This window comes from Cupressus sempervirens, chromosome 7 (genome assembly GCF_028749045.1).
Source record: "Cupressus sempervirens isolate cs-2001-9-10 chromosome 7, ASM2874904v1, whole genome shotgun sequence".
Classification (NCBI taxonomy): domain Eukaryota; kingdom Viridiplantae; phylum Streptophyta; class Pinopsida; order Cupressales; family Cupressaceae; genus Cupressus; species Cupressus sempervirens.
Genome location: NC_143124.1, coordinates 629,540,671 through 629,566,011, shown reverse-complemented (window position 1 = coordinate 629,566,011; position 25,341 = coordinate 629,540,671). Strand labels below are relative to the sequence as shown.

General features: G+C 35.1%; 1 protein-coding gene and 1 long non-coding RNA gene across 2 annotated transcripts; one reads left to right on the top strand and one right to left on the bottom strand.

The window, feature by feature from the left end:
• The first annotated feature begins 244 nt into the window (after nt 1-244).
• On the top strand, nt 245-5,145 carry LOC149548279 (uncharacterized). Its single transcript, XR_016354442.1, has 2 exons — nt 245-535; nt 4,715-5,145. It is a non-coding gene; the product is annotated as an uncharacterized LOC149548279 (long non-coding RNA).
• Nucleotides 5,146-23,563: 18,418 nt separating this feature from the next.
• LOC149548278 (glycine-rich RNA-binding, abscisic acid-inducible protein-like) lies at nt 23,564-24,469 on the bottom strand. The gene is made up of 2 exons (XM_089792333.1): nt 24,237-24,469; nt 23,564-24,125 (listed from the first exon to the last, which is right to left on the bottom strand). The coding sequence occupies exons 1-2, from the start codon at nt 24,348-24,350 to the stop codon at nt 23,733-23,735; spliced, it is 507 nt and encodes a 168-aa protein (XP_089648459.1). The 5' UTR covers nt 24,351-24,469; the 3' UTR covers nt 23,564-23,732.
• Nucleotides 24,470-25,341: the final 872 nt, after the last annotated feature.

Below are 25,341 nucleotides of genomic sequence, written 5' to 3'. Positions count from 1 at the left end.
TACGTCATTCTTGATTTTTAGTCTCGCCTATCTATAGGCGGAGACTATTGTTTTCGTATCGATTATAAACATTAGTCATCGATTGAAATTTTAGAAAACAATAACATATCCTATATTCATTGTATTTGATATTTTTCCTATTGGTTGGCTGCATTTTCCTAGTGGTTTAATTTGTTTTCTATATTAAAAATTAAAAGGAAAGGACAAGCAGCCTCATTTCGAGAGCAAAACAGAGCAAAACAACTATCAAGCTTTTTAGGGGGACACACTTGAATATTTACTGTCTTCGTAATGACTATTAATTGCCGCATTAAATCCTCAGACTGGCTTCAGTAGATGCAGCGTTCAAAGCCCCTGCTGATTTGCAAGGTTTTTTAACCTATCCCAACAGCAAGCAAGAAGCAAAGTTTCCCACTCTCTGTCATTCTGTTCGGTGGCTTCTCTGAATTTTATGCAGTGTGGAGGTTTGGAGTCTCGTAGTCTTCTCAGAACAGTAGCATTGTGAGAGCCAGCCGCAAAAACGTTCATAAAGCAGGTTAGCATTTTCATGCTCGCTAATTAAATTTGTTGTTAGCTCTTGAATTTTCATTAAATTATAGTAAAATGAAAATTGTGCCCATTGTAACCATAATGCTATTTTTGGAGCAGACCTTATCTATGCTGAATTAAATAAACTAGATAATGCAAAATTTCAAGTCATAGTGTGCCGAATTTTTAGTATGAACATCATAATAATTTTCCCCGCGTCTTTTTTTGTTGCATTTGCCTGGTTCAGTGACTGCAGGATTTTATGCATTTTTGTTGTTTACTGTAATATGTGTATATATTTCTTAGATGCGTTGATTTGATGTAGCAGTTCTCTGGTCGGCGACCATAGGGTTTACAAATTAAAGTTCTTTAGCTTCAACAAGTCACTTGTTTAGAGTTATTATTACGACATAAATTTTTTAAAATGTTTTTTGTTTCAATTTCTGGTCATGGTTGTCTATATGATTCACTGTAGGGTTTCGTAGCCATTTATTGACCTAGATCCCCCAGAAGTTGTGACAAGGCAGAGTTGATACCTCAGAAATATTCAAGTTTTCAAGTTACTTTGTGATATTTCTATTATTCCACATCTCTCTGAAGAACATATCTTAAAGCATAATGGAGATGGAAATTCCTGTTAATGTATTACTCTCTTTAAGTCTTCCATGTTAAAAAATACTCTAATGTAAGTTTTATATACTCACACTTATGCCAATCTCATAAGTTTTTTGTATTAGATATGATTTTACAAACCAATCTTGGCAATATGGATATCATATGTCATGGACTGGACGATCCTCACAAACTGTTTGATGAAATGCTTGAACATATGTGTGCTCGTAGACTATAGTGATCTCAGGGAATGCAAAGCAGGGGCCTCCCAAGGAGGCAATGATGCTTCAGCAGCGACTGCCCAGTTTATTCAGTGGCTTAGCCCATTGATTCACTTGCATCTTGCTTACCATTCTACCATTCCTTCTAGCATCTTAATATCATAAACTCTTTTTCCATTTTTTCAAAACCCCAACAAGAAATGTTAAGAATCTCTTGAGAAACAACAAAAAGAAACATCTCAACATGAATACCCAAACCACAATTTTGCAGAATACAAAAACTCACAATAATATTTTTCTAATTTATCTCAGTTTTGCACAGCCCAGCAACAAATGTAAAGAATCTTCTGAGCAATTATTTTCTTTCCTAAAAAAAACTATAAATTTAAGGAAGGAGGAAATTAAATAAGGCCATAGTTCTGGGGTAAAAGTCTGATCTAGAAACATGTAGAGTGAACATGGGTTAAACTTCTAGTATGAATGACTGTTCTTATCTGTGCCCTGCATTAATGGTAATATCCAGTTCATGAATTTTTTCCCATTGCAAAATACCTAAAAATAAAAACACCATGTTGAATGCCTAGGACAAAATGAAAGCTAAAAACATGGGTGATGAGAAGGCCCTATCTGACCACACGAACATGTGCTTTGATGCATTCCTTTTCTGTTCATGTCAATAGTATAAAAAATTTCTATATTTCAAATCACGAGTCTCAGGTAGCTGCATTGAACAGTGTAAACACTCTGGGAAGAAATTATAGCTACATAATACATACTTGTCAACTTTACTCTTTCCTCTATCATATGCTCATTGAATCCCACATGGGTTGTTTGTAATGTAGCCAAATCAATTTCCTTACATATGTCAATTCACCTGTTGTTGCTGCCTAGAAGACATGCAAAGAAAAACGTGGAATGCTTTATATATTTTTTAATCTTGTTTTTCCTTCCAAACTTTACTCTATTCAATATTTAATGAGCACATATTTTATTAATCATACAAAAGTGTCGCCTTGTACCACAATGTTAGAATGTTAACTATCATATACCTGGATATGCAAATTTATCAAGTAAGATGCAGTTTACACACTCCTGGATATGCAAATTTATACAGGCAGATTCATACACTTCACAACCATGCATTTTCACAATTGAATGATCATTTTAATAACTGTCCATTCACACTAATAATAAAATCCATTCAGGACTGGACAATTTTATAAACCAGTGGACAAGTTTAAATGAGCAATTATAATAGTGCATCAATTTTATGAGAGATCAATACACAGATATCACTTTTGTCATGAAATTCTGAGACTAATTGATATTAGAAGTATTACAAATGTGCACATCCAATTTAGAGAGGAAATTAATTTTATTGATCACTACCAATGTCTGCATCCAAGTTCAAAACTAGGAATAACTCTAAGCTGATTATTATATAGATATCAAAATTACGATTTAAGTATATCATTGCCCAATCTATGAATTTATTTTATAGGTCAACTAATAAAAGTAAACTTTACTAATATAAGCATCAACTTACAGAATACAAGCAAGCAAAGTAAGCTTTATTATTATAAACATCCAATTAAAATTATGTTGATTAATGCATTGGCTCCGTTGAATGTTGTAATGTCATTATTGATTAACATACAAATAAGTCAAAAGTAAAAAAATAAATTTGTTTAAAAGGTTAAAACACATTTATATCTATTAACAAAATAAGTTTTTACTAGTTACAATTTTTTTTACTTTTATATGTACGCTTTATGAATTATAGGTTTAAAAAATTAAATTTGAAACTACATGGAAGGTCAATACTATTTGTTCGATATACAAGTCCAATCAAAAAGATTAATTTCTTCTTCTTTTCTTTTATCTAAGTTTTTTAAACTCTCATTTTACATATTTTGCAAACTTTGTCAAGTATATTAGATTGGTTATGTATATGGACATTAAAAAATCTAACCCACAAGTTATATACAATTTCTTACACAAATTATTTTAGCTTTTTGTTTGTTTGAATTTTTAAATTACATTTATTTGATATTTTTAAATTAATTGTTGCATATCTATTTTTCCAATTTAATGAATCTCCTTTTATTAGCTGAAATTAGAACTGTCTAATCCTTTCCTATACCATGTTATTACAACAAACTTAATTGCACTGCCTCCTTTCACTTTTTTATATTGATATGTCATTTCATGTTTACATATAGCCAACTGTTGCTGCACTAGAAGTAGGGAAAGACATAACACTTGCTAATAAGGAGACTTTACTTGCTGGATGTCCCTTTCTATTGCCACCTGCACACAAATATAAAGTCAAAAATCTACCTGCAGATTCTGAATATTCTATCTTAATTAAAATTTAAAATAATTGAACTTTATTTCTTTAATATATTTTTCTTGAAATCTTGTCATTGAGCAAGTTTTGTGTGCTTGCCGATTCTAACTATAAAATATTAATTTGTACATTGATTATAATTTAGAAATAATCTATAAACATATCTAGAAATACACAATAGGCAAGGACTCTAGCTCCCATAGAGCTCTTGTTCCATTAGTTTTTATTTTTATCAACACCATTTGTATTATGAGGTCAAATCATATGTGTGGTGGTTTTGCTCTTGTAACAAACTCACCTTTTGGTCGTATCATGAGTAACTGATGTCTTTTGATTGGGTGTCTTTTCATATGAGATGATTCACTTTTAAAAATTGACATTTTTTGTTTTGTTTTTGTTATTCATTGTTGTTTTTCAAATGAAGCATATAGTTCTTCTTGTAATTGGAAGGTTGATGGTATTGTAAATGTTTTTTTTAATCTTTGTAAACAAACAACTTTTATATTCGATATTCTTCTCATAAAAAGGTGACATTCATAGATGTGTATCATGTGTATTGCGACTTGATAAAGGATAAGCATACGTGAGATATTTCTGAAGTTGTTGATAAGCATGATACATTTGACTGAGCTCACTCCAACACTAATCTTTCCTATTATATCATTATTTCTATTTTACCCATTTCATGATGGCTTGCTCTTTATTTCACGCATCTCTATATTATGGCCACATTCAATTTAGCAAGTGCAATAATCATCATATTAGTGTTGATATATGATTATTGTTCAATATTATTAAGAGATTATTGTATATCGATCCATATTTGTGTGTGTTAAGATCCTTTTTGAAGAAGATTAGACTACAAAGAGATAAGCATTTTTTGATTATAAAGATATAAGCATTCTTTGATTATACCTTATGAATATTGATCATGATTTTTTGTAATATCACTTAGATCAATGTTTTCTTTTAGCATTGATCTCTATATTTCTCTTCATGATAGGTTGAATCTATGAATTATTATTAATCTCAATTACAAAAATAGATCAAGATGGGATGATGAGAGATTACATACAAAGTCATACTAAGTGTAGAAATGAACAAGGAGACGTTGCTTGCAGTTGTGAGACATAACTAGTGATAGATATCTTCATTCAAGAGGAAATATCATATGCATGTTATTATGATTAATTTCTTTGAAGAGGAAGAAATGATATTCATATGGAGACTATTCAGCTGCAGAAATCAAGTTCAAAGGGAGTTTGTGATAAAGGGAGAATGCCCAATAATTCTTTGTAAACTTGTGTGGTAGTGTGAATTCCAAAGCTCTTTGTTAGAAGCATTATACTCATATATGTGTGAAAAGTATTGTATTCAATAAGAAACATTGTGCTCAAATCTCTAAATTAAGAAAACCCAAGATAAATTTGTGTCTCAATGTTCCTTATTTTGTTTATCTTTATTTCTAGGAAAAACATTAATAGATGTGTCTTTTATGTCTCAATGTTCTTTATTTTGTTCATCTTTATTTCTAGGCAAAACATTAATAGACGTGTCTTTTATGTCTCAATGTTCTTTATTTTGTTCATCCTTATTTCTAGGCAAAACATTAATAGACACAACATTTAGGCACAGAGGAAAGAGGGTATTGGCTAAATAGTAAACTAAAACATAAATGCTACATTTTGAAACAAAACAAAAAACCAAGTGTCACCCTTGGTAACCACTTATGTTTTAGTTTAGGGTTTAGCCATTGGCCAGAAAAGAGGACCAAATTAGGGAGACTCTTCAAATTAGCTAGACTCTGATTGAAGGAATAAAGTCATACACAAAGACTTATAGCCGAGTGTTTGGATGTACCCAATTCATGGTAATATTATATTAATTAGAACGACTTGTCTAATTATGCCAGTTTAAAATGTGTATTAAAGGGAAAGAGTCATACACAAAGACTTAGTTGAGTGTTTGGGTTAATCCAATTCATGGAAATATTATATAATTTGAGCAATTTGTCTATTGTTTCTAATTTAGAATGTGTTGCATAGAAATGTCTATTATGTTGTTTAGGGTCCTCTTTGTGTCAATTTGTAGCAGCTACTTATATATGTCATGTTTTTGCAAAGGTTGAGTTTTAAATTAAAGTCTTTTGTAAAGAATTTGCAATGATCATGAAGGAGGGTCATGATATTCACCAAGGTTTGAAGATGTTTTGCTTCTTAAGAATCCTATTGTCACAAGGACAAATATATATTACATTTGTGGTGTGTGTTGATGTCATTGAGATTGTACCTTTGTAGAAGTAACTATTAGTTCTTGTGAATGGATAGCAAAAGGAGTTCTAATTTATTGTTTTTATGATTTTTGTTTCCATCGTAGCCAAGTCATCATGACTCGCTCCAAGAATAATCTCCTCACTATTTTGTATTTAGTTGAAGCCTCACCTCATCAAAATACCCATCTCAACTAATTTCTTTGATCCTAAGAGCTCACCTAAGTCTCAAGTATCCACGAGAACTTGGAATTGATCAATCCATGTTAAACTTAAAATGCAACATCACATATTCATGAAGTTTTAGCCAAATAACAAACATGTTCAATACTAATAGAACCTACAAGATATCATCCATGCATCAATCACATAATTAAGAACCCAAACACAACATCACAATATAATTAACAAGGGAGGGAGGATTCAAGGATTGAGAACGAGAGTCTCCTAGGTAGTCGAAATGGATCACAATGGGGGATGGAGGATTTAAGGACTGAGAAGACTCTAGGTTGACCCCATGGACCAAGAAGAAGAATCATCTTCGAACACCTAAATCTAATCCTCTAATCCCAAAGCTTTCATTTATCGCCTTAATAAGAGGGTTAATTTTGGTGGACCCAGGGGAGGGGGAATTTAGAGTCTTTGGCCAATAAGCATATTAGGGTTAATTTTGGATTGTCATGTTACATATTGAGGGACAAGGAACAACCCACTTGAGGAGTAGCCATATGGAAGTCATAAAGATTTAGAATAAGGCCTTGGTATAGGGGAATATTTACTCTTAAGCAATAAATAAGGCAACAAGGAAAATATCTAAAAGGTGAAATCAAAGTTGACATCCCTACAACAATGATTCTAGACGGGAAGATGGGAAATTAAATTTGACTAAGCAACTAGGTAGTATATCTTTTGAATCTTCCAACATTTGTTGAAGAATTTTTTTGAATCTATCTTCCAACATTATGAACTTGTAAAGCTTACCACATCTTTTTCAGACAACTCAAGTTTGTTGTAATTATTCTTAAACCAAGACCTTAAGTAGGGGGGAATATTTATTCTTAAACAATAGATTAAGACAACAAATATTAAATCTAAAAGCTGAAATTAAATTTGACATCTATACAAAAATGATACACCAAAAAATAAAAAATCAAATTTGACTAAGCAACTAAATAATATATCTTTTGATTTTATCTTCCAACATTATGAACTTGATAAAGACCATGAACTTGCCACATCCTTCCATTCCCCAAACAACTCAAGTTTAATGTAACTATTCTTAAGACCGAGGAACATTCTCAAAGTTATTGATTTAAAAGGAACTCTTCCCCCTTGAGGTCCATAAATTGCAGCTATGATTTCCAAAAACCAAAAAAGACACACCCCCAATGCATGTTAGTTTTGTAGATCATTTTCTGCAAATGTAATAACACTGTCATTTATTTTTGTGTGTTCCAAATGCATATTTGATGTCATTATATATGAGAAGAGGAAACATGTTTGATGAAGAGACGTGTCTCTATATGGTAAATTATTAATTGATCATCATTAGACAACATATTAACAATTATATATAGGAAAGTTTGTCTAATTAATGATTAACCAATGACTATAGAAGGATTATCTCTAGGTCCACTCAATCTGACTAGAGCTACAACATTAACACTCCCTCTTAGCTAGTTCGGAACCTATGCAACCATGGCTCTCACTTGCACTCTCGTTCCCACCCAAGGGTGATTTCAAATTGGGTTGTCTAGTTTTTCTAATTCTGTGGTTTCCTCTTCTGTCGTGAATGCTCTTATGGATGTTGTCGCACCGGGTGTGGAGTGTGTGGTGTGCTGTGTTTCCCTCTCCTTCATTTGTTTTCGCTAGGTCTGGTGTGAATGCTTCTCCTGCGGTGAAGGATGCTTGTGCTAGGTCTGCCTCAGGGATTTCTATTATGTCTAGGGCCAGGGGGATCGGGGTCTGTTGGTCCTGCCTCTTACACAAATGTCGCTACTTTTGAGGTGGACCTTCATAGGTTTATCTCTTCTATTGGTCATTCTTCAGGATCTTCAAAGCAACGTGAGGCTACTTCTGTGAGTGTGACTAAACCCCTTCGGGTTCTATTAGATTCTGATACAATTGATGAGATTCTCAAAACTATAGAGATTTTCTCCTCCCATGCTGCTATTTTCTGATTTAGGGATTTTTGGCCCTCCCTTCCTGCCCTTCATGATTGGATTGCCAAGTTTTGGAGACCAATTTTATCTACATATATTCAGATTTACCCTATTACTAAGTTTGAAAATGATGAAGATAGAAGGATTATCTTGTGTGATTATAACTTCTCTTGGGAGGAATGTTTCCCCCTAATGGCCAAACCTTGGCATAAGGATTTTGACCCACTTATAAAATCTTTCAATTAGATCCTTGTTTGGGTTAGGCTTATGAATCTTCCTATGCATCTCTGGTTGGATTCTGTTTTGGAATATGTTGGGTGGGCTCTTGGAGATTTTCAGATTGTGAATTCAGCGACCTCTGATGTTCTTCATTCGACGTTTGTGCGCATCCTAGTTGAGATGGATATCTTTAAGGGTCTCCCTGAGAAGATTTTCTTGGGTTCCCCATAGGGTATATGGACTTAGGTTCTGGATTATGAAGGTCTCCCCTTCCAATGCAAGAAATGTCATATGACTGACCATGTGGCGACTCAATGTTCTTCTGACAAGGCAAGATCAAAGCGAACACCTACCTGATGGGTGGGTGTTCTGATAAGCATTACACTATTACTAAATCTTTTTTTGTTCGGAAGCAAGTTGTTGATGGGTATCTTGCTTTTGATGATTCAGGGGATACTACTTCTGATGTTTTGGATCAACTTGTTTTGGAGGAGGCTCTTGCTTCCCAAACTGTTGATCTTGTTGTCTTGAATGCCGACCCTTTTCACTCTGTTGTCTCTGGACCTATAGTACAGAATGTTTTGGATTTGGGTTCACCCAAATTGGCCTCTCCTAGGGAGAGTGCTCTATTGGATGATACTTCTTCTCTGGTCTACCATGTGGATTCCTTTGTTTCTTTAGGGGATTGGTAGAACAATGCGGCTAAGCTAGAGGATGGATGGACAACAGTAAAAGGAAAGAAATCTAAGTACTCCATCCCTCCTCTAGATAAGATTTTGTGGTCCTACAAGGGAGGTTCTAAATCTAAATCTAAATCTTAAGCTCCCTTGATTAGGATTGATGTCCGTTGTGGTGAGAATTTGTTGGTTGTTCCCTTTCTTTGTTTGCTGACTCACACTGTTGTATTTGGACCTTATATTATCATATCTTTAGATTTGATGTACACGGTTTCTGGTCCTTTCAAAACTTGTTTTCACCTAATTAGAACACTCCCTCTTAGCTAGGGAGGATTGTTGTAGAACACATTATGCTCTTAAGCATATAAAGAGAGTTCATCTCAATATGATATTCTTGGAATGACATTTTAAGAATATCAACATATATCCATCAACTTAGATGTTAACTTTCGATATCATCCAAATTATGATTCAATAAGAGATATCAATCACACTTATATTTTATTGGTTTGTGCATTGACATCATGTTTATGATGCCTACCAAAAGAATATGTTATACCCTAAAGGATGAGTTATTTGATTTTTGGCACACTTTGGTACAACAACTAAATGTAGTCCATTAGATAATAAGTAATCAAAATTCCATGTTCTCCATCATGACATATATCATGATTTATGACACTCTAGGACAACTTAATGTAGTCTATCATGATACGTTTGTTATCATGATTTCTAATACTCTAGAACAATAACTTAATGTAGTCAATCATAACAATAGGACAAACCATTGTTAAGATCATCACCTTACAATAGTGACCTCACAAATACATCAATAAAAAATCATCACCTTTCATGACAATGCAAAATAGAAACTCTCATGATATCCACCACGAACCAAGTTAAAGGGTGGATCCACCATAACTACTCCTGGAGGGTGCAACAAGGGTTTTTACATCAAACTTCTCTCTCACAACATTAGAAGGAATTTCACCTCAAACTTCCCCTCTTAATCAGTTCACTTTTTTCTGTCAAAGGTTGCTTCTGATCGAATGCCAGACTCCCTCTGAAACTTATATCAACATTCAAAACTTTATCCCATGAATAATAATCATTTAACTACTATAGTTTCTAATCACTTAGAGAATCCATCTCAACATGGTCTACTCCCTCTGAATCAATACAATCAAAATCATTAACAGTTTGACTAAAGCATAAGATTTCGTACCATGTGTAAAGTATCAAACTTCTTTTCTAGTAAGAACATCCCCAGATACAAAGGAAAATATCAAGGCAAATAGCTCTTTATAGCATGTAAAGAAATACAAACAAGAGAGACTACAATGAGTAGATAAGTGCAACACTCAATGATAATAAATACTTATCTACACATGGATTATTTGAAAATGAAACATCTCCCCTCTGAAGATGATTTAGGTGAGAATGAAACATTGGTTATTATTCCCCCCCCCCCCCCCCACAATGTAAAACTCCACTCTTATATTGTTGGCCCATAAGATGCACTTTGTCTTGTGTCTAGATCTTAAATAGAATCATGGTTATGTTAAGGATATCAAATGTGTATGTGTTTGTTGGAATCCTTTGAATATACTACAAAAATTGCATTCATGATAAGTTCGTCAACATGCAACTTCAACTTGCGTTGATGCTTGCAACATTATCTCCTATAACTTTGTGTCAGAAAAGTATGTATCTCCAATATCCATATTAAATACACCATCTTTCTCATGTATTACAACAATTATTATAGGAACCCCCTCTTTTAATTTATCCAAATACTTGAGTTTAGAATCTTCGATGTCCCCATCTAGGAATATCATTAATTTTCTCAATGATTCCTAGTTGATACTTGAAATTGTACTTTCTCCACATTGGTGACTAAGTGTATTTGATTTTTCCTTATATCTTCATTTAAAGACTCCTCTTGAGATTGTAATGTATTCTATTATGAGCAATTTTGTGATTGGTTGCTTCACCCTTTATAGTACATAAGATGTTATTCATCCTCTTTGCCAGTGACACCAACCACTCCATATCAGTGAAACCCCATAGTGTTCCTCTTTGCTGGCGACACTCCTTCCGCAACCCTCAACAAAAAAACAAAGCCCCTAGTCACCCCTGTCCATCTCATTCATTGTTGTCCTCCCCTTGAGGAAGGATCCCTAAACCCTAATCATGTTGGGGGTGTCTCTTGCTCTCTTCTTCATATTCTATTTTAGGTTTGTGTTTGCTCTTTTGTCAGCATTGTTTGGTGTTCAGTTTGATTTTATCTTCTTGGTTGTAAGCTCCCAATCTCGTAGACCCATGTTGTGGTCTCTTGTTGGACATTAATAGTATCTTTTTCTCTTCCTTACCCTAGTTCTATATATGCTTGTATTTCCCATCTCCATAGAGTATCATATTTATTATTACAATTATATTTTTTCTTTAGATATTTTTTACCCTTATGATAATAGAATTAACTCCTTATTTCATTCTCTCGTAGTTAAACTTCAAATATTATTATCTGTTAGTATAGAATGTTCTTAGAATTTGAATTCAAATATTATTATCTGTTAGTGTAGAATGTTCTCCTTAGAATTTGAATTGTACTTCATTGGTTAAACTTGGTGGACCCCACAAACGTAGATTATATTATTGCAGTCCCTCATAGATTATATTGATTTGTATATATGATACCATCTTGTATTACTACCCTCATAGATTATATTGATTTGTATATATGATACCATCTTGTATTACTATGCACCTGCATTGGGATGTTGACTTGACTTCTTTATGGCCCTTGAATGCTCCAACATCCTATATGTAGCTCCATTGTTCTCTATATATGAAATTGATCACAATTTTTCTATTAAAATGCCCATGATTGGCTACTACCCTTGTTGTGGGATTATTTATCATTTCTTTGATTATTGCATGCTCCCTAATATATTTACAAAATGATATCACTGATGAGTCTATCTTTACAAAATGATATCATTGATGAGCCTATCTTCTAATCTGACTAGTGATCGTAGCTGCATTAAGAATTGTAGTGTAATCCAAATTGTTGTTGCATCTACACATAGATGATGTATTAGTCCATCATCATATTCTTTAATGTTGATCCCTTATGATGTGTTTGGTTAAGAACCTATGTATATTCTCAATTTGTGTTCATACAAATTGTAACTCAAATAATCTAATTCATCTTCTTGGTCAATCCATTACCATGTTAATTTTGTAGGGATCATTTTCTACCATTTGAATGTCATTAAATATAAGGAGAGAAGAGACATGTCTCTATATATATAAAATTATAAGTTAATCATTAGACAATATATGACTTTTCCAAGTGATTAACCAATGACCATCTTTAGGTCCATTCAATCCTACTAAAGCTATACACTAGCATACTTAAAAATTTAATTAATTTTTTTGTAAAATAAGCCAAAAGGTATCTAATTTCAAAAAAATTAATATAAATTTAGTAGATATTGTATTCAAATGAACACAAAAATTCCATGAATAAACTATTGTATTGATTTTTATATATACTATGCCTTCATATGAATACATAGAGGTTTCATGAGACTAGAAAATTAGCAAATGAAATTTAGACAATGACTTATTTCACCATGTACAAATTTTTAAAAAAATCATGTTTCATAAAAATCATAGCAATAAAAAAATGCATATTTCTATTTTGTTTTTCTTACTTGTAAATGGACGTCAATTAGTAGAAAGCCTCTCGGCTTAATTATCAATGCAAACTTCAATGTGATCCAAAGATGGAATATTTCTAATAGGTCAACATTGTAGACCTTCATTGCTCAATTGTGGCTTTCTAAATAATTCATTTTTCTTCACAACCATATTTATGTAAATGTGTTCACTTAAACTCATGCTATCTTCATAATGTAGACTTCCACCAATTATTTTCAATCATTGTGTGTGTGTGTGTGTGTGTGTGTGTGTGTGTGTGTGTGTGTGTGTTCAATACAATAACATATACTCATTTCCACCTACATAAATCTCATTATATACACATTACTAATAGTGTACATATGACCATAGATACATCATCTCTAGATCCATTCAATCATTAAGTTATAACATTAACAACACATGACCATAGATACATCATCTCTTGGTCCATTTAATCCTATTAAAGCAATAACATTATCATCACAACCAATAACCTCTATAAAATATGTTCAACATCAACACACTAACATATATGCCATCTACATAACTGATTATGTAGATATTCATTTTGCCCTAGAAGTGTAGATCTCCATCCATATCACCACACTAACAAATATTCATAAGCCATTTACATATAAGTGTAGATCTTCATTTTGCCATTATTCTACATCCACATGAACACTAACAAATATTCATTTTGTCAATTTTGTAGATATGCTCACTTCAACTTCAACATATACAAGTTCAAATATCAACTAATACCATAGACTTCAAATATTTGAGTAGTAACACAAATTTACAAAAAAAAAATCTTTTATTATTATTATAAAATCAATTATATATTGAACATAACAAAGATTGAGTTTTATTTTTTTTAATCATTTAACTAATATTTGCATATTATGAAAATTTAAAGATGGAAAATAGATATCCAACAAATATCTCACATATTGGCAACTTTTTTCAATTACTACGAGCGAGAACAAAAAGAATATATCAAACATTGTTATGAAGTTTTCAGTTCAATTTTCCGTGTTCTTTTCTATGCATTGGACCCCTCACAACATTTTCCAACTCAATTATGTTATTTTCTATGTTCTAGACCTTTGCAACAGAGTTTTCAATTTAATTTTTGGTTTAAAAGCTCAAAATCTTTTCAGTTCAGGTTTTTCTATAATCCCAACCAAATAAAAGATCATTGCATTTCTCCTTCTCTTAATTTCTTTGGTTTCTTCTACTCTTCGAAAAGTTTGAGGCACATGATCATGTGGGGGCACAAGCTCGGTTGTGCAAACCAATTCCTGTGTGTAGGAACTGTAGGAACATCAATTGTGCAATTATTTTTACGTGTGTAGACATACGAATTGGGAAAGAAATGTAAGCTAATTCTTCCACTATTTGTTTGACTGCATGAATAGTAATATGGCAATTAAAATTTGTTATTCTAGAGTAGTTATTCAAAAATAGAAATTGGAGAATTTACTGACCTAAAAGTTTCAGGTATTCTAATTCCAATTAACTCAACTATAAATAAAAATATATTTTCTAAAATAAATAAAATTGAAATAGGAAAATTTATTCCAATTTCACCTAATTAGATAAAATTAAAAATGCTATTTTGAATAAAATAAGAATACTATTGCAATTCCATTTTAGTGCACTCAAATGCAAAATTTAAGAATTTACCCATCCCTATTCTACTCAATCTCACTGCCAAACAGTCGAGCAGACATTAGACTTAAGAATATTGAGAAATTGAGAATACAAATGAATTTTAGAAATAATAATGGCTATTCTTATTGTTTGGAATGGATATGCTTATGCATCTCTAGACTAGGGTTTCTAAACTCGTTTCAAAAGCAAAATGAGAAAAATAAGAATCTGTATTTTCCTTCTATACTGTAATGTCCCCATTTTAATAGTTGACCAAGTGTGAGTGCGTTAGCCTTGTTCTACATGGTCCCGAGGGCTAACGAAGGGTTTAATGGGATCCTGGAATGTTTTGGCCTAGTCATTTCCAGTTTGGGCCAAAACGAAGTTGATTTACTCAGTTTCAGGCATACTTACTATTTTTAGTAAGTCGGCAGGACACAGTGCAGGTCAATTTTGGTGATTGGATTCGATACTCCTCGGTGAGAGCTTTCCGATGAGCTATCACGCACATTATTCGGAGTTCGATTGCTAATACATTTTAATGCCTGAAGTTTTATTAAAGTAACGTCTAATTTAATTGTAAAATATTAAATTGTTACTTTAATATTTATTTTTATGGTGATGTGTACCCAAGGGAGACATAAGGGGTATTTGAATATATGTTTTATATATTACACATCTTTTAGCCCACATTGCCCATATGAGTTGAGCGGACCCTTGGAAATAGAATAAAAGGAAGCATTTGTGGCTTCATTAGGCAGGTTGAATATGAGAAGAAATTGGTGTGTGAGTTGCAACTCTGTTCTTGGCATTTGAGGACATTTATCCTCTCTTGTAACATTCTAGACGTCATTCCCTTGGGGTTTGGCCTTTGGAATTCTTTGTTATCGGCTTCATTATCAGGCAGTTTAGTTGCATTTTCGGCTACAGGCGGATTTGGTATTTTGCTCATATCTTCTTCACTACTTGTCTGACGCTTATGCCGCTTTGAGAGAATGATATTACGAAGGTAGTGGACTGATTGAAGGACAAAGTATTGTAGCAGCAAGTTCGAAAGCATGTGCTGGAGTATTATGTCAATAATGCTGAAGTAATTAGTGAGTTGATAAATCTGCCATGTATTTGGTTTTATGAACTCTGAAAATAACATTTATTTGGCTGTAGTTCATTTCCACTTTTGCATATTATTGTAGTTTCTTTCTTGTTTATGTTGTATGATACCAATTCCATGCACAAACACAACAAACAAATAAATGTTTGATTTCTATAGTTATAAAGGGTTTAAAATATTAAACAGAGAAATAAGAGGTTGAATGCAAACTGTTTGACATAATTCCTTTCAGCAATTTGGTTTAGTTTTTGGGACATTCAGGGGTGCCCATTACAGTGGTATCAGAGCTATAAGTCCTACCATCCTTTGGAGGTCTTACAGGGAATTTGGAACAGCCGAATAGAGAGAAAAAGTGTTTGACGAAATCTCAAAACACTAAAATCAGAAATAAGTAAAAAACACAGGCTAAGCATTTATGTTTGAGCATGCGACAGGGGTCTTATAATTTCCGCGATACCAGAGCAAGACAAAATAGGATTTTAGACTTGCAAAGCAAACAGTCTAGTACATCCGTGCAGGTGGACATTGAATCCAACCATACAGACACAGAGGAGATATTATTTGATCAAGACAATAATATGGGTGATCGAGATGACAGGAATACAGGATTAGGCGGAGGCGAAAATGTTGGTCCAGATCAGGGGGAGGTACTGTTCAAACAGTTACTGGATACATTAGAGCAGGGGCAGTGTATGCAGCAGGAGCAGAATAGGCGAATGGACATGATGTTGCAGCTCATGGCTAGACAGATGGGTGTCAATATTAATCCAGGTGATGCCAACAACAGAAACAATAACAACGGGGGAAACAATAACCATGGAGGCCAAGGCAACAACAATGGTCCTGAGAATAACATTAATGGTAATAATAGACACGGCAACAATGGGAATGAGGTTGATAACTTTAGACACGTTGCATGCCCAGCACGGACTGCGAGCTCACGACCTCTTCTACCCACTTTCCCACCCAGAGATCCGGTTCAACCAGTAAACAAACCGCAGATTACCGAGTTACAGGATCAGTTCAACAGGGATTGGGAGGCTAGTGGACCGGAGTTTCAGGTGGATATTTCCCTTAGAGATTATATGGACTTGAGGATGAGACACATGCCTAAAACAAGAGGGAGGAATCAAAACTTTGAGCTGAGGAAGAAAGTTGGAAAACTTTCTTTACCTTATTATGATGCTTCAGGGAAGATGACTGCACGAGCTTGGGTGCAGAAGGTAGATACATACTTGCAGCTAAATCCTATGCCTAAGGAGGAGGCTATCAAGTATGCGGCTATGCACTTGGATGGCATTGCACATGAATGGTGGCATCATGGCATGGTGACTTTGGGGCATAATCAGATTACATCCTATGAGGAATTCACCGAAACATTGATTGAGAGATTTGACACTAAGGATCCCGAGTTACATTTCAAGGAGCTAGCATAGTTAAAACAGTCAAGTTTTGTGGATGCTTACATTGCCGAGTTTCAGCGCTTGTTTGTACTTGTTACTGATATCTCTCCTAGGAGATTGGTGATGTTATTTTGTGATGGTCTCGCTGATCCATTACAAGGTTGGGTGAAGGGACATGATCCACTCACCTTAGCTGAAGCAACTAAAAAGGCACGAGATTTAGCCCCTTCGGTATACAAAGGAAAAAAACCATTCAACAGATTCTTCCTACCGCAAGGACAAAGACAAAAAACCGTTTCAGAAAGAGTATAGCAAACCCAAAGAATGATCAAAAGGACTAGACAATGAAACCTTGAATGAACTTCGAAAGAAGAAGTTGTGCTTCCATTGTAGAGAGCTTTGGGACTTATCTCATAAATGTTCTCTCAAGGCTAAGGCAAATCAAATGGAGTACTTTTCAGCAGAAGAGTCAGAGTCAGAAGAGGAGGATCAGCACTCTGATTCAGATGAGAGTAACACTATAGAGGAGAGCAACATTCCTAAGGATGATAGATCGTTGGCACACTTGACAGGGGCCCAAAAGGCAATCACATTTAAGGTCAGGGGTACTATCCAGGGGCAGAAAGTGATATCTCTTATTGACACTGGGGCTACACATAACTTCATAGATGCACAGTTGGTAGCTAGGAGAGGATTACAGACAGGGGAGCATGATGGGTTTAGAGTCATGGTGGCTAACGGTGATAAGTTATTATGCACTTGGAAGATATCTAATCTTCGCATCAGGTTTGGAGATGGCTAGGAGTTGGAGGATGAGTTCTATGTTGTGGACATGAGAGATTATGATGTCATCCTCGACATGACATGGATGGCTTCACTAGTTGAGTTCACACTCAATCTAGCGAAATTGGAGATGAGATTCTAGCATGAGGGCAGAACTGTGGTACTTAGAGGACTTTCAGATGGAGGTTGCAGAGTAGTGTCCTTGAGGAGAATGCAGAGACTTTTTCGTCATGATGACATAGAGTGGGCGGCAGAGTGCTACATTATGCCAACTTCACCAGAGCCACAAGAAAAGAGTCATCCACCAGATATCTAGAAGATACTTGATAGACACGCTAAAGTATTTAGCAATATTCCTCATGGGGTTCCTCCTGACAACATGTCATTGAGCTCGAGGAGGGAGCCAAACCAGTTATGATTACTCCCTATCGTCATCCTAAGAAACACAAGGATGAGATAGAGAAGGCGATTAAGGATTTGTTGGAGATGGGGCATATCAGGCCCAGTAAGAGCCCCTTTGCTTCAGCAGTAGTATTGGTAAAGAAGAAGGATGGGACGATGTGCATGTGCATCGATTACAGGGCACTGAATAAGAAAACAATTAAAAAAAGGTATCCCATTCCTAGGATTGATGAGCTGATTGATGAGTTGCATGGGGCATGCTTCTTCACCAAAATTGATTTGCAATCCGGATACCATCAGATCAGGATGAGAGCAAAGGGCATTGACAAAACAGGCTTCCAATGTCACTATGGCCACTTTGAGTTCATGGTTATGCCATTTGGTCTAACCAATGCACCTGCTACATTTCAAAGTTGTATGAACCAGGTATTCAGGAAGCAGCTGAAAAGATTTGTCTTAATCTTCTTTGATGACATCTTGGTCTTCAGTAAGACCTAGGAGGAGCACTTACATCATCTGGAGGAGGTGTTATCTATTCTGGAGAGAGTCATTGTATGCCAAGGAATCTAAATGTGAGTTTGGCATGACTGAGCTCCTTTACCTTGGGCATATCATTAGTGCAGATGGCGTTCAGGTTGATCCCGAAAAGATTAGAGCTATTGTAGAGTGGCCTACTCCCACAAACCTTACACTGCTTAAGGGATTCTTTGGTTTATGTGGTTTTTATAGGAGCTTTGTTAAGGGATTCTCACAGATTGCTACACCCTTGACAGATCTTACCAGGAAAGGAGCCTTCGTGTGGACAGGGGCAGCACAGAGGTGTTTTGAGCATTTCAAGCAGGTAATGTCTTCATGTCTAGTTCTAGCTCTACCGGATTTCATGAAGCCTTTTGAGCTTCATTGTGATGCATCAGGTGATGGGATTGGAGCAATATTCATGTAGGAGAAGCATCCCATTGCATTTGAGAGTAGGAAGCTCAGAGGAGTTGAGAAAAGTTATTCTGTCTATGATCGAGAGATGTTGGCCATAATGCATGCATTGGCCAAATTTCGATCATATTTGGTAGGTGGACGTTTTGTGATCAAGACTGATCACAACAGTATTAAATACTTCATGAGCCAGCATGATCTTAATGACCGGCAACAAAAATGGGTGACTAAATTGCAGGCTTATGACTTTGACATATAGTTTGTCAAAGGTAAGAAAAATGTGGTGGTTGATGCCTTATCTTGGAGACCTCACTTATGTGCTCTGGTAGAGATTTCAAGAGATTGGAGAGATCGGATTATAGCAGAGTATGTCGGAGATGCTTGAGCTTCTGGATTGATTTCAGGTACCATACAGGATGATCGCTATGAGGTGATAGATGGATTGATCAGAGTTCAGGACAGGGTTTATTTGATTCCGTCATCACATTTGAGAGAGGCGATACTGAAGGCATTTCATGATGCACCCACAGCTGGACATCCGGGGGTCTTCAAGACCTCCAGGCAGATCCGAGAGTGGTTTTCATGGAAAGGGCTCAAGGATGATGTTCAGAGGTATGTCAAGGAATATGTGGTTTGTCAACAAAATAAGGGAGAGCACACATTTCCTGCAGGTTTATTACAGCCCTTGCCCATTCCTGATAGGAAATGGGAAAGTATTTCGATGGCTTCATCACTAGTTTACCACGAGTGCAGGGAAGGGATTGCATCTATGTGGTGGTGGACCGCTTGACGAAGTTTGCTCACTTCTTTGCTATTTCATCCACTTACACAGCAGCACAGGTGGCAGAGCTTTTCTTTAGAGAGATATTCAGGTTACATGGGTTGCCCAAATTTATTGTCAGCGACCGGGATAGTAAGTTTATGAGTGTTTTTTGGCAAGAGTTGTTTAGGTTGTGTGGTACAGATCTTACACCTAACACTAGTTATCATCCGCAAACAGATGGGCAAACAGAGATTGTGAATAAATGGGTGGAAGGATATTTGAAGAACTATGTAACTACACAACAAAAGGCTTGGATCAGATGGTTGCATATGGGAGAGTATTGTTATAACACCACTTATCATATGTCCATCAAGATGACTCCTTTCATAGCACTCTATGGTTATGAAGCACCTAACTTCATGAATTTAGTTTTGGGGGACAGTAGAGTGCCCAAAGCCAAAAACTTATTGCAAGATAGTCAGAACATTCTGAAAGTGCTCAAAGAGAATATACAGCAGGCCCAGAATCAACAGAAATTGTATGTTGATCAGCACCGAATAGAGCGTAGCTTCGAAGTAGGGGATATGGTTTACTTGAGGCTACAACCATATAGACAGTCATCGCTCAAGAAGACCGGAGCTGAAAAGTTGAAACCTAAATTTTATGGTCCCTACAGGGTGATTCGCAAAATGGGCAAAGTCGCCTATGAGCTTGAGCTTCCAAGGGCAATCGAGTGCATAATGTGTTTCATGTGTCTAAGCTTAAGAAAGCCATTGGTCAGAGTGTAGTGCCTTCTACAGATTTACCCCCTTTGGATGAGGAGGGGAAGTTTGTGTTAGTACCCGAAGCTATTATGGACACCAGAGAGAGGAATCTTAGAAACAAGATAGTGAAGGAGTATTTGGTCAGATGGAAAGACCTATCGAAAGAAGATTCTACATGGGAGAGTGAGCAAGTTATTCAGCGCACTGGACTGAGATTGCTTGAGGACAAGCAATTTCAAGGGGAGCGGACTGTAATGTCCCCATTTTAACAGTTGACCAAGTGTGAGTGCGTTAGCCTTGTTCTACATGGTCCCGAAGGCTAACGAAGGGTTTAATGGGATCCTAGAGTGTTTTGACCTAATCATTTTCAGTTTGAGCCAAAACGAAGTTGATTTACTCAATTTCAAACATACTTACTATTTTTAGTAAGTCGACAGGACACAATGCAGGTCAATTTTGATGATTGGATTCGATACTCCTAGGTGAAAACTTTTCGATGAGCTATCACTCGCATTATTCGAAATCCGATTGCTAATACATTTTAATGCGTAAAATTTTATTAAAGTAACGTCTAATTTAATTGTAAAATATTAAAATGTTACTTTAATATTTATTTTTATGGTGATGTATACCCAACGGAGACATAAGAGGTATTTTAATATATGTTTTATATATTACACATATTTTATCCCACCTTACTCATATGAGTTGAGCAGACCCTTGAAAATAAAAAGAAGCATTTGTGGCTTCATTAGACAAATTGAATATGAAAAAAAATTGGTATATGAGTTGAAATTCTGTTCTTGGCATTTTAGAACATTTATCCTTTCTTGTAACATTTTAGACGTCATTCCCTTAGAGTTTAGCCTTTGAAATTCTTTGTTATCGACTTCATTATCAAACAATTTAATTGCATTTTCGACTTAAATGTATTTGGTATTTTGCAGTACTTGTCCGACGCTTATGCCGCTTTGAAAAAATGATATATATCTTCTTCAGTACTTGTTCGACGCTTATGCCACTTTGAGAAAATGATATTACAAAAATAATGGACTGATTGAAAAAGAAAATACTGTAGCAGCAAGTGCGAAAGCACTGAAGTATTATGTCAATAATGCTGAAGTAATTGGTGAGTTAATGATGATGTTGCTTCTGAATTCGATTGTGTAAATTTTTTTATTATCATCCGAAACGTTGATGATAAAAAAACTTACACAATCGAATCCAGAAGCAACATCATCATTAACAATGGATTGTGGAAACTTGATATTATTAATTGGTGAGTTGATAAATCTGCCATATATTTAATTTTATGAATTAATTTAAAATAACATTTATTTGACTGTAATTCATTTCCACTTTTGAACTATTGTAGTTTCTTTTTTGTTTATGTTGTATGATACCAATTCCATGCACAAACACAACAAACAAATAAATGTTTGATTTTTCAAGTTATAAAAAATTTAAAATATTAAATAAAAAAATATGAGATTGAAAGCAAACTGTTTGACATAATTTCTTTCAGCAATTTGATTTAATTTTTAAGACATTCAAAAGTGCCCATTACATATACCTTATATAACATTTTCTGATTTAATTTTTAAGACATTCAAAAGTGCCCATTACATATACCTTATATAACATTTTCTGTTTGGCTGTTTGGTTGATAAAAATGTAGAGATTAAAATCAAAATTTTGCAAACCTTTTTTCCATTTTGAGAACTTTAATTACCATTTGAGAACTTTAATTACCATTTGCTACACTAAAGATGAGTAACCTAATCTCGGAATTGCAGGCACTCTCCAAAAAACTAGTCCAACCTATTCCAAAATTCCATTTTCACCATTTTAATAGGACACAACTATCCTTCACAAAAATGTACAATTCAACATTCTTTGATCTTTTATTATTTTTATAGGAGATTAGCATGTATTACTATCTTTCCATAAAAATGTTTGTAAAAAAACAAATGGTTTTCTTGTCTTTGATCTTTTTTTTATGGGAATTTAGCCTGTACCCTGTTTCAAAATGAGCATAAATAACTTTATTTGTTTGTAAATTACTGAGACAAATTTAGAAACTTAGATTACTAAAATTTTAAAAAGAACATAATTTTTTTTTTTTAAAGCATAAAAATTTCATTTGTTTGAATGTTTTGAAAGCCAAGTACCTATTATCGCTATCACAACTACCATTTTTAACAAATATTCATTAAAATTCATCATCTACAAGATACGAGATACAGAAAAACAATACATAATCCAGAAAAGAAAAAATCTTACAATTCTCAAACAAACCCTGACCCCTTCCACGAATGATAAAAAAAACTCCTTGAAACTTGAAAATACCGTAGCTGTCTCCATCGGCTCATAATAGGGCTTTCTAACTTTAATCAAATCAAATAAAATCTCCGTTTGTATGTCCGATATTGAAACTCATAGAAAAAATAAATCAGGTTTAACGAATGCTACAGCCCTTGGCTGATCCCTACCTTAACCCTTTCGACAAATTGTTTAATCTTTACCCTACCTTAACCCTTTCGACAAATTGTTTAATCTTTACCCTTCTCTGGTGTTCAGAGATTCATATACTCTTCAACAAAAACGGTATATGCTACCAACATATTGACAGAACGTGACAAATACCACCCTCTAACCCCGCTAATAACATAACAACAAACAAGATTGACGAAACATTAGAGTTTCTTCCAAGAGAGGAGCAGATCTGAACTCAATGACCATAAGCCCAATAAGAATTCATGGAAATCTTCAATAACTTATCAAAACCAGTATAGATGCGTTGTAAAGGTACATGCTCGAATCCACCGTTGTGCTAGTATTAACAGAATTACGAAAACAAGCCCTCATAAAATAAACTGACACGTTTACGAGAGAAAATACTGTTCAAACCCTCGAACTTTAATACCAAAACCCGTCCATTCGAACGGCTCCAATAAGAAAAAGCCAATTATCCATAAGTAAACTCTAACACTTCTTGCAGCACCAACTTAGAGCAAGTCATATAAAATTTGTATTCATCATAGATCAAAACCGGTATAGATTCTTACTCCACAAGGATACAATCAAAGAGAGAGAACGCTGATTTCAGTTTGCATAGTCAAACTATACAGCAAAACCTTAAAGGTAACAAGCTAAAAACTAAAGACCAAACCCTAACTAACTTCTCCAGCCGCCATCTTCAGATGCACCGCCTCCTCCGTAACGAGAGCCGCCGCCACCATAGCCACCGCCACCACCACCACCGTAACCACGATCAGATCGGTCACGGCTACCTCCACCATAACCTCCACCTCCACCTCCACTTCGGCGGCTTTCATAGCCCCCACCACCACTACCGCCATATCCTCCACTTCCACCACCGCCTCCACGGTAGCCGCCTCCACCTCCGCCTCCGCCGCCGCCTCTAGCTTGGGCACGGTTTACAGTAATATTTCTTCCATCCAAGTCACGTCCGTTCATACCTTCAATGGCGTCTTTCATGGCTTGTTCATCCGTAAAGGTCACAAATCCAAACCCTCTAGATCTTCCAGTCTCACGGTCACTCACGACCTACAATAAATACAAATACTACAAATAAATTATAGAACATACAGATCCGAGCCATCACTTCAAGCACGAATCCAAATATAGGATAAAAAAATAAACAAGAACTTAAATGACCTTTGAATCCATAACTTCGCCGAAAGCCCTGAAGGCGTCTTTCAAGCTCCTGTCATCGGTGGACCAGGAAAGGCCACCAACAAAGCAGCGGAATTCAACATCAGCAGCTGCCATTTTTTGGATCTAAAGACAGTCCTATAAACCTAATCTACACAACTTTCAACTACAAACTACTAAGAATCTGAACCAGAAAACACCAGACAAGAGACGGCAGGGGCCAGTCTCGAGAGCGTGCCTTAAACTCTGCAGCTCGGGGCTATTTAAAACCCTAAAATCTTAACCCACCGTGACCTATGGTTTAAATCAACGCATTCCAAGATATTCGTACAACTCTGGTTAACAATGAACCCCCACAACAGTCACAGCCCTCAACCCGTGGTTAAAAGGACTATTGAGGCATTAACCGCCTCTTAACCAGTGTTAAATTGATGCCAACGTGGAAAAAAAGTTCCATGATATTTTGTGAGATATTTTGAGTGACTCGGCGGGATGATGAATTAGGTAAATATCCATTTCATTAACTTGCCGGCCCCGAAGGCAACTCTATCTTTATTGTGCCAGCATCTTCCTTTGATTTGTGGGCCTATTTTTTTTTTTTTTATAATGTGGAGGGAAAACGACATTGCATTTATTTATTATTTTTTGGTGTTATTATAAGTAACAAAAAAAATTGATTATCTAGAGTACTAATTATTCTATTATAATGTTTTATTTATTTATTTATATTTTAATATCAACTATGTAAGTGTGTTTTAGGGATTTTTTTTAATGCTAAAATCTAATGTTAATTTTTAAGAAGTAATTTTGGTGATCATATGCATGTTTATTAGTTTTTAGATTAAGGTAAAAACAGGTTTTGAAGGGGCCCCGAAACCCTTTACATCAAAAAGAAAGATATACCATGAAGCTCTACCAGGTTTTAAGCGGACCCGAAACCAGCAATACAATTAAACCAGGTCAAGCAAGGACCTAAAACCAACAGAAGTGATCAGAAAGAGAAACCAGCGAGGACACTAGAACTTGGAAAAACAGACTGGAAAGCGAGGCAACCTGAGAAGCCTCCCAGACCAAGCAAATCACCAAGGGTTGCTGATCAAATATGTTC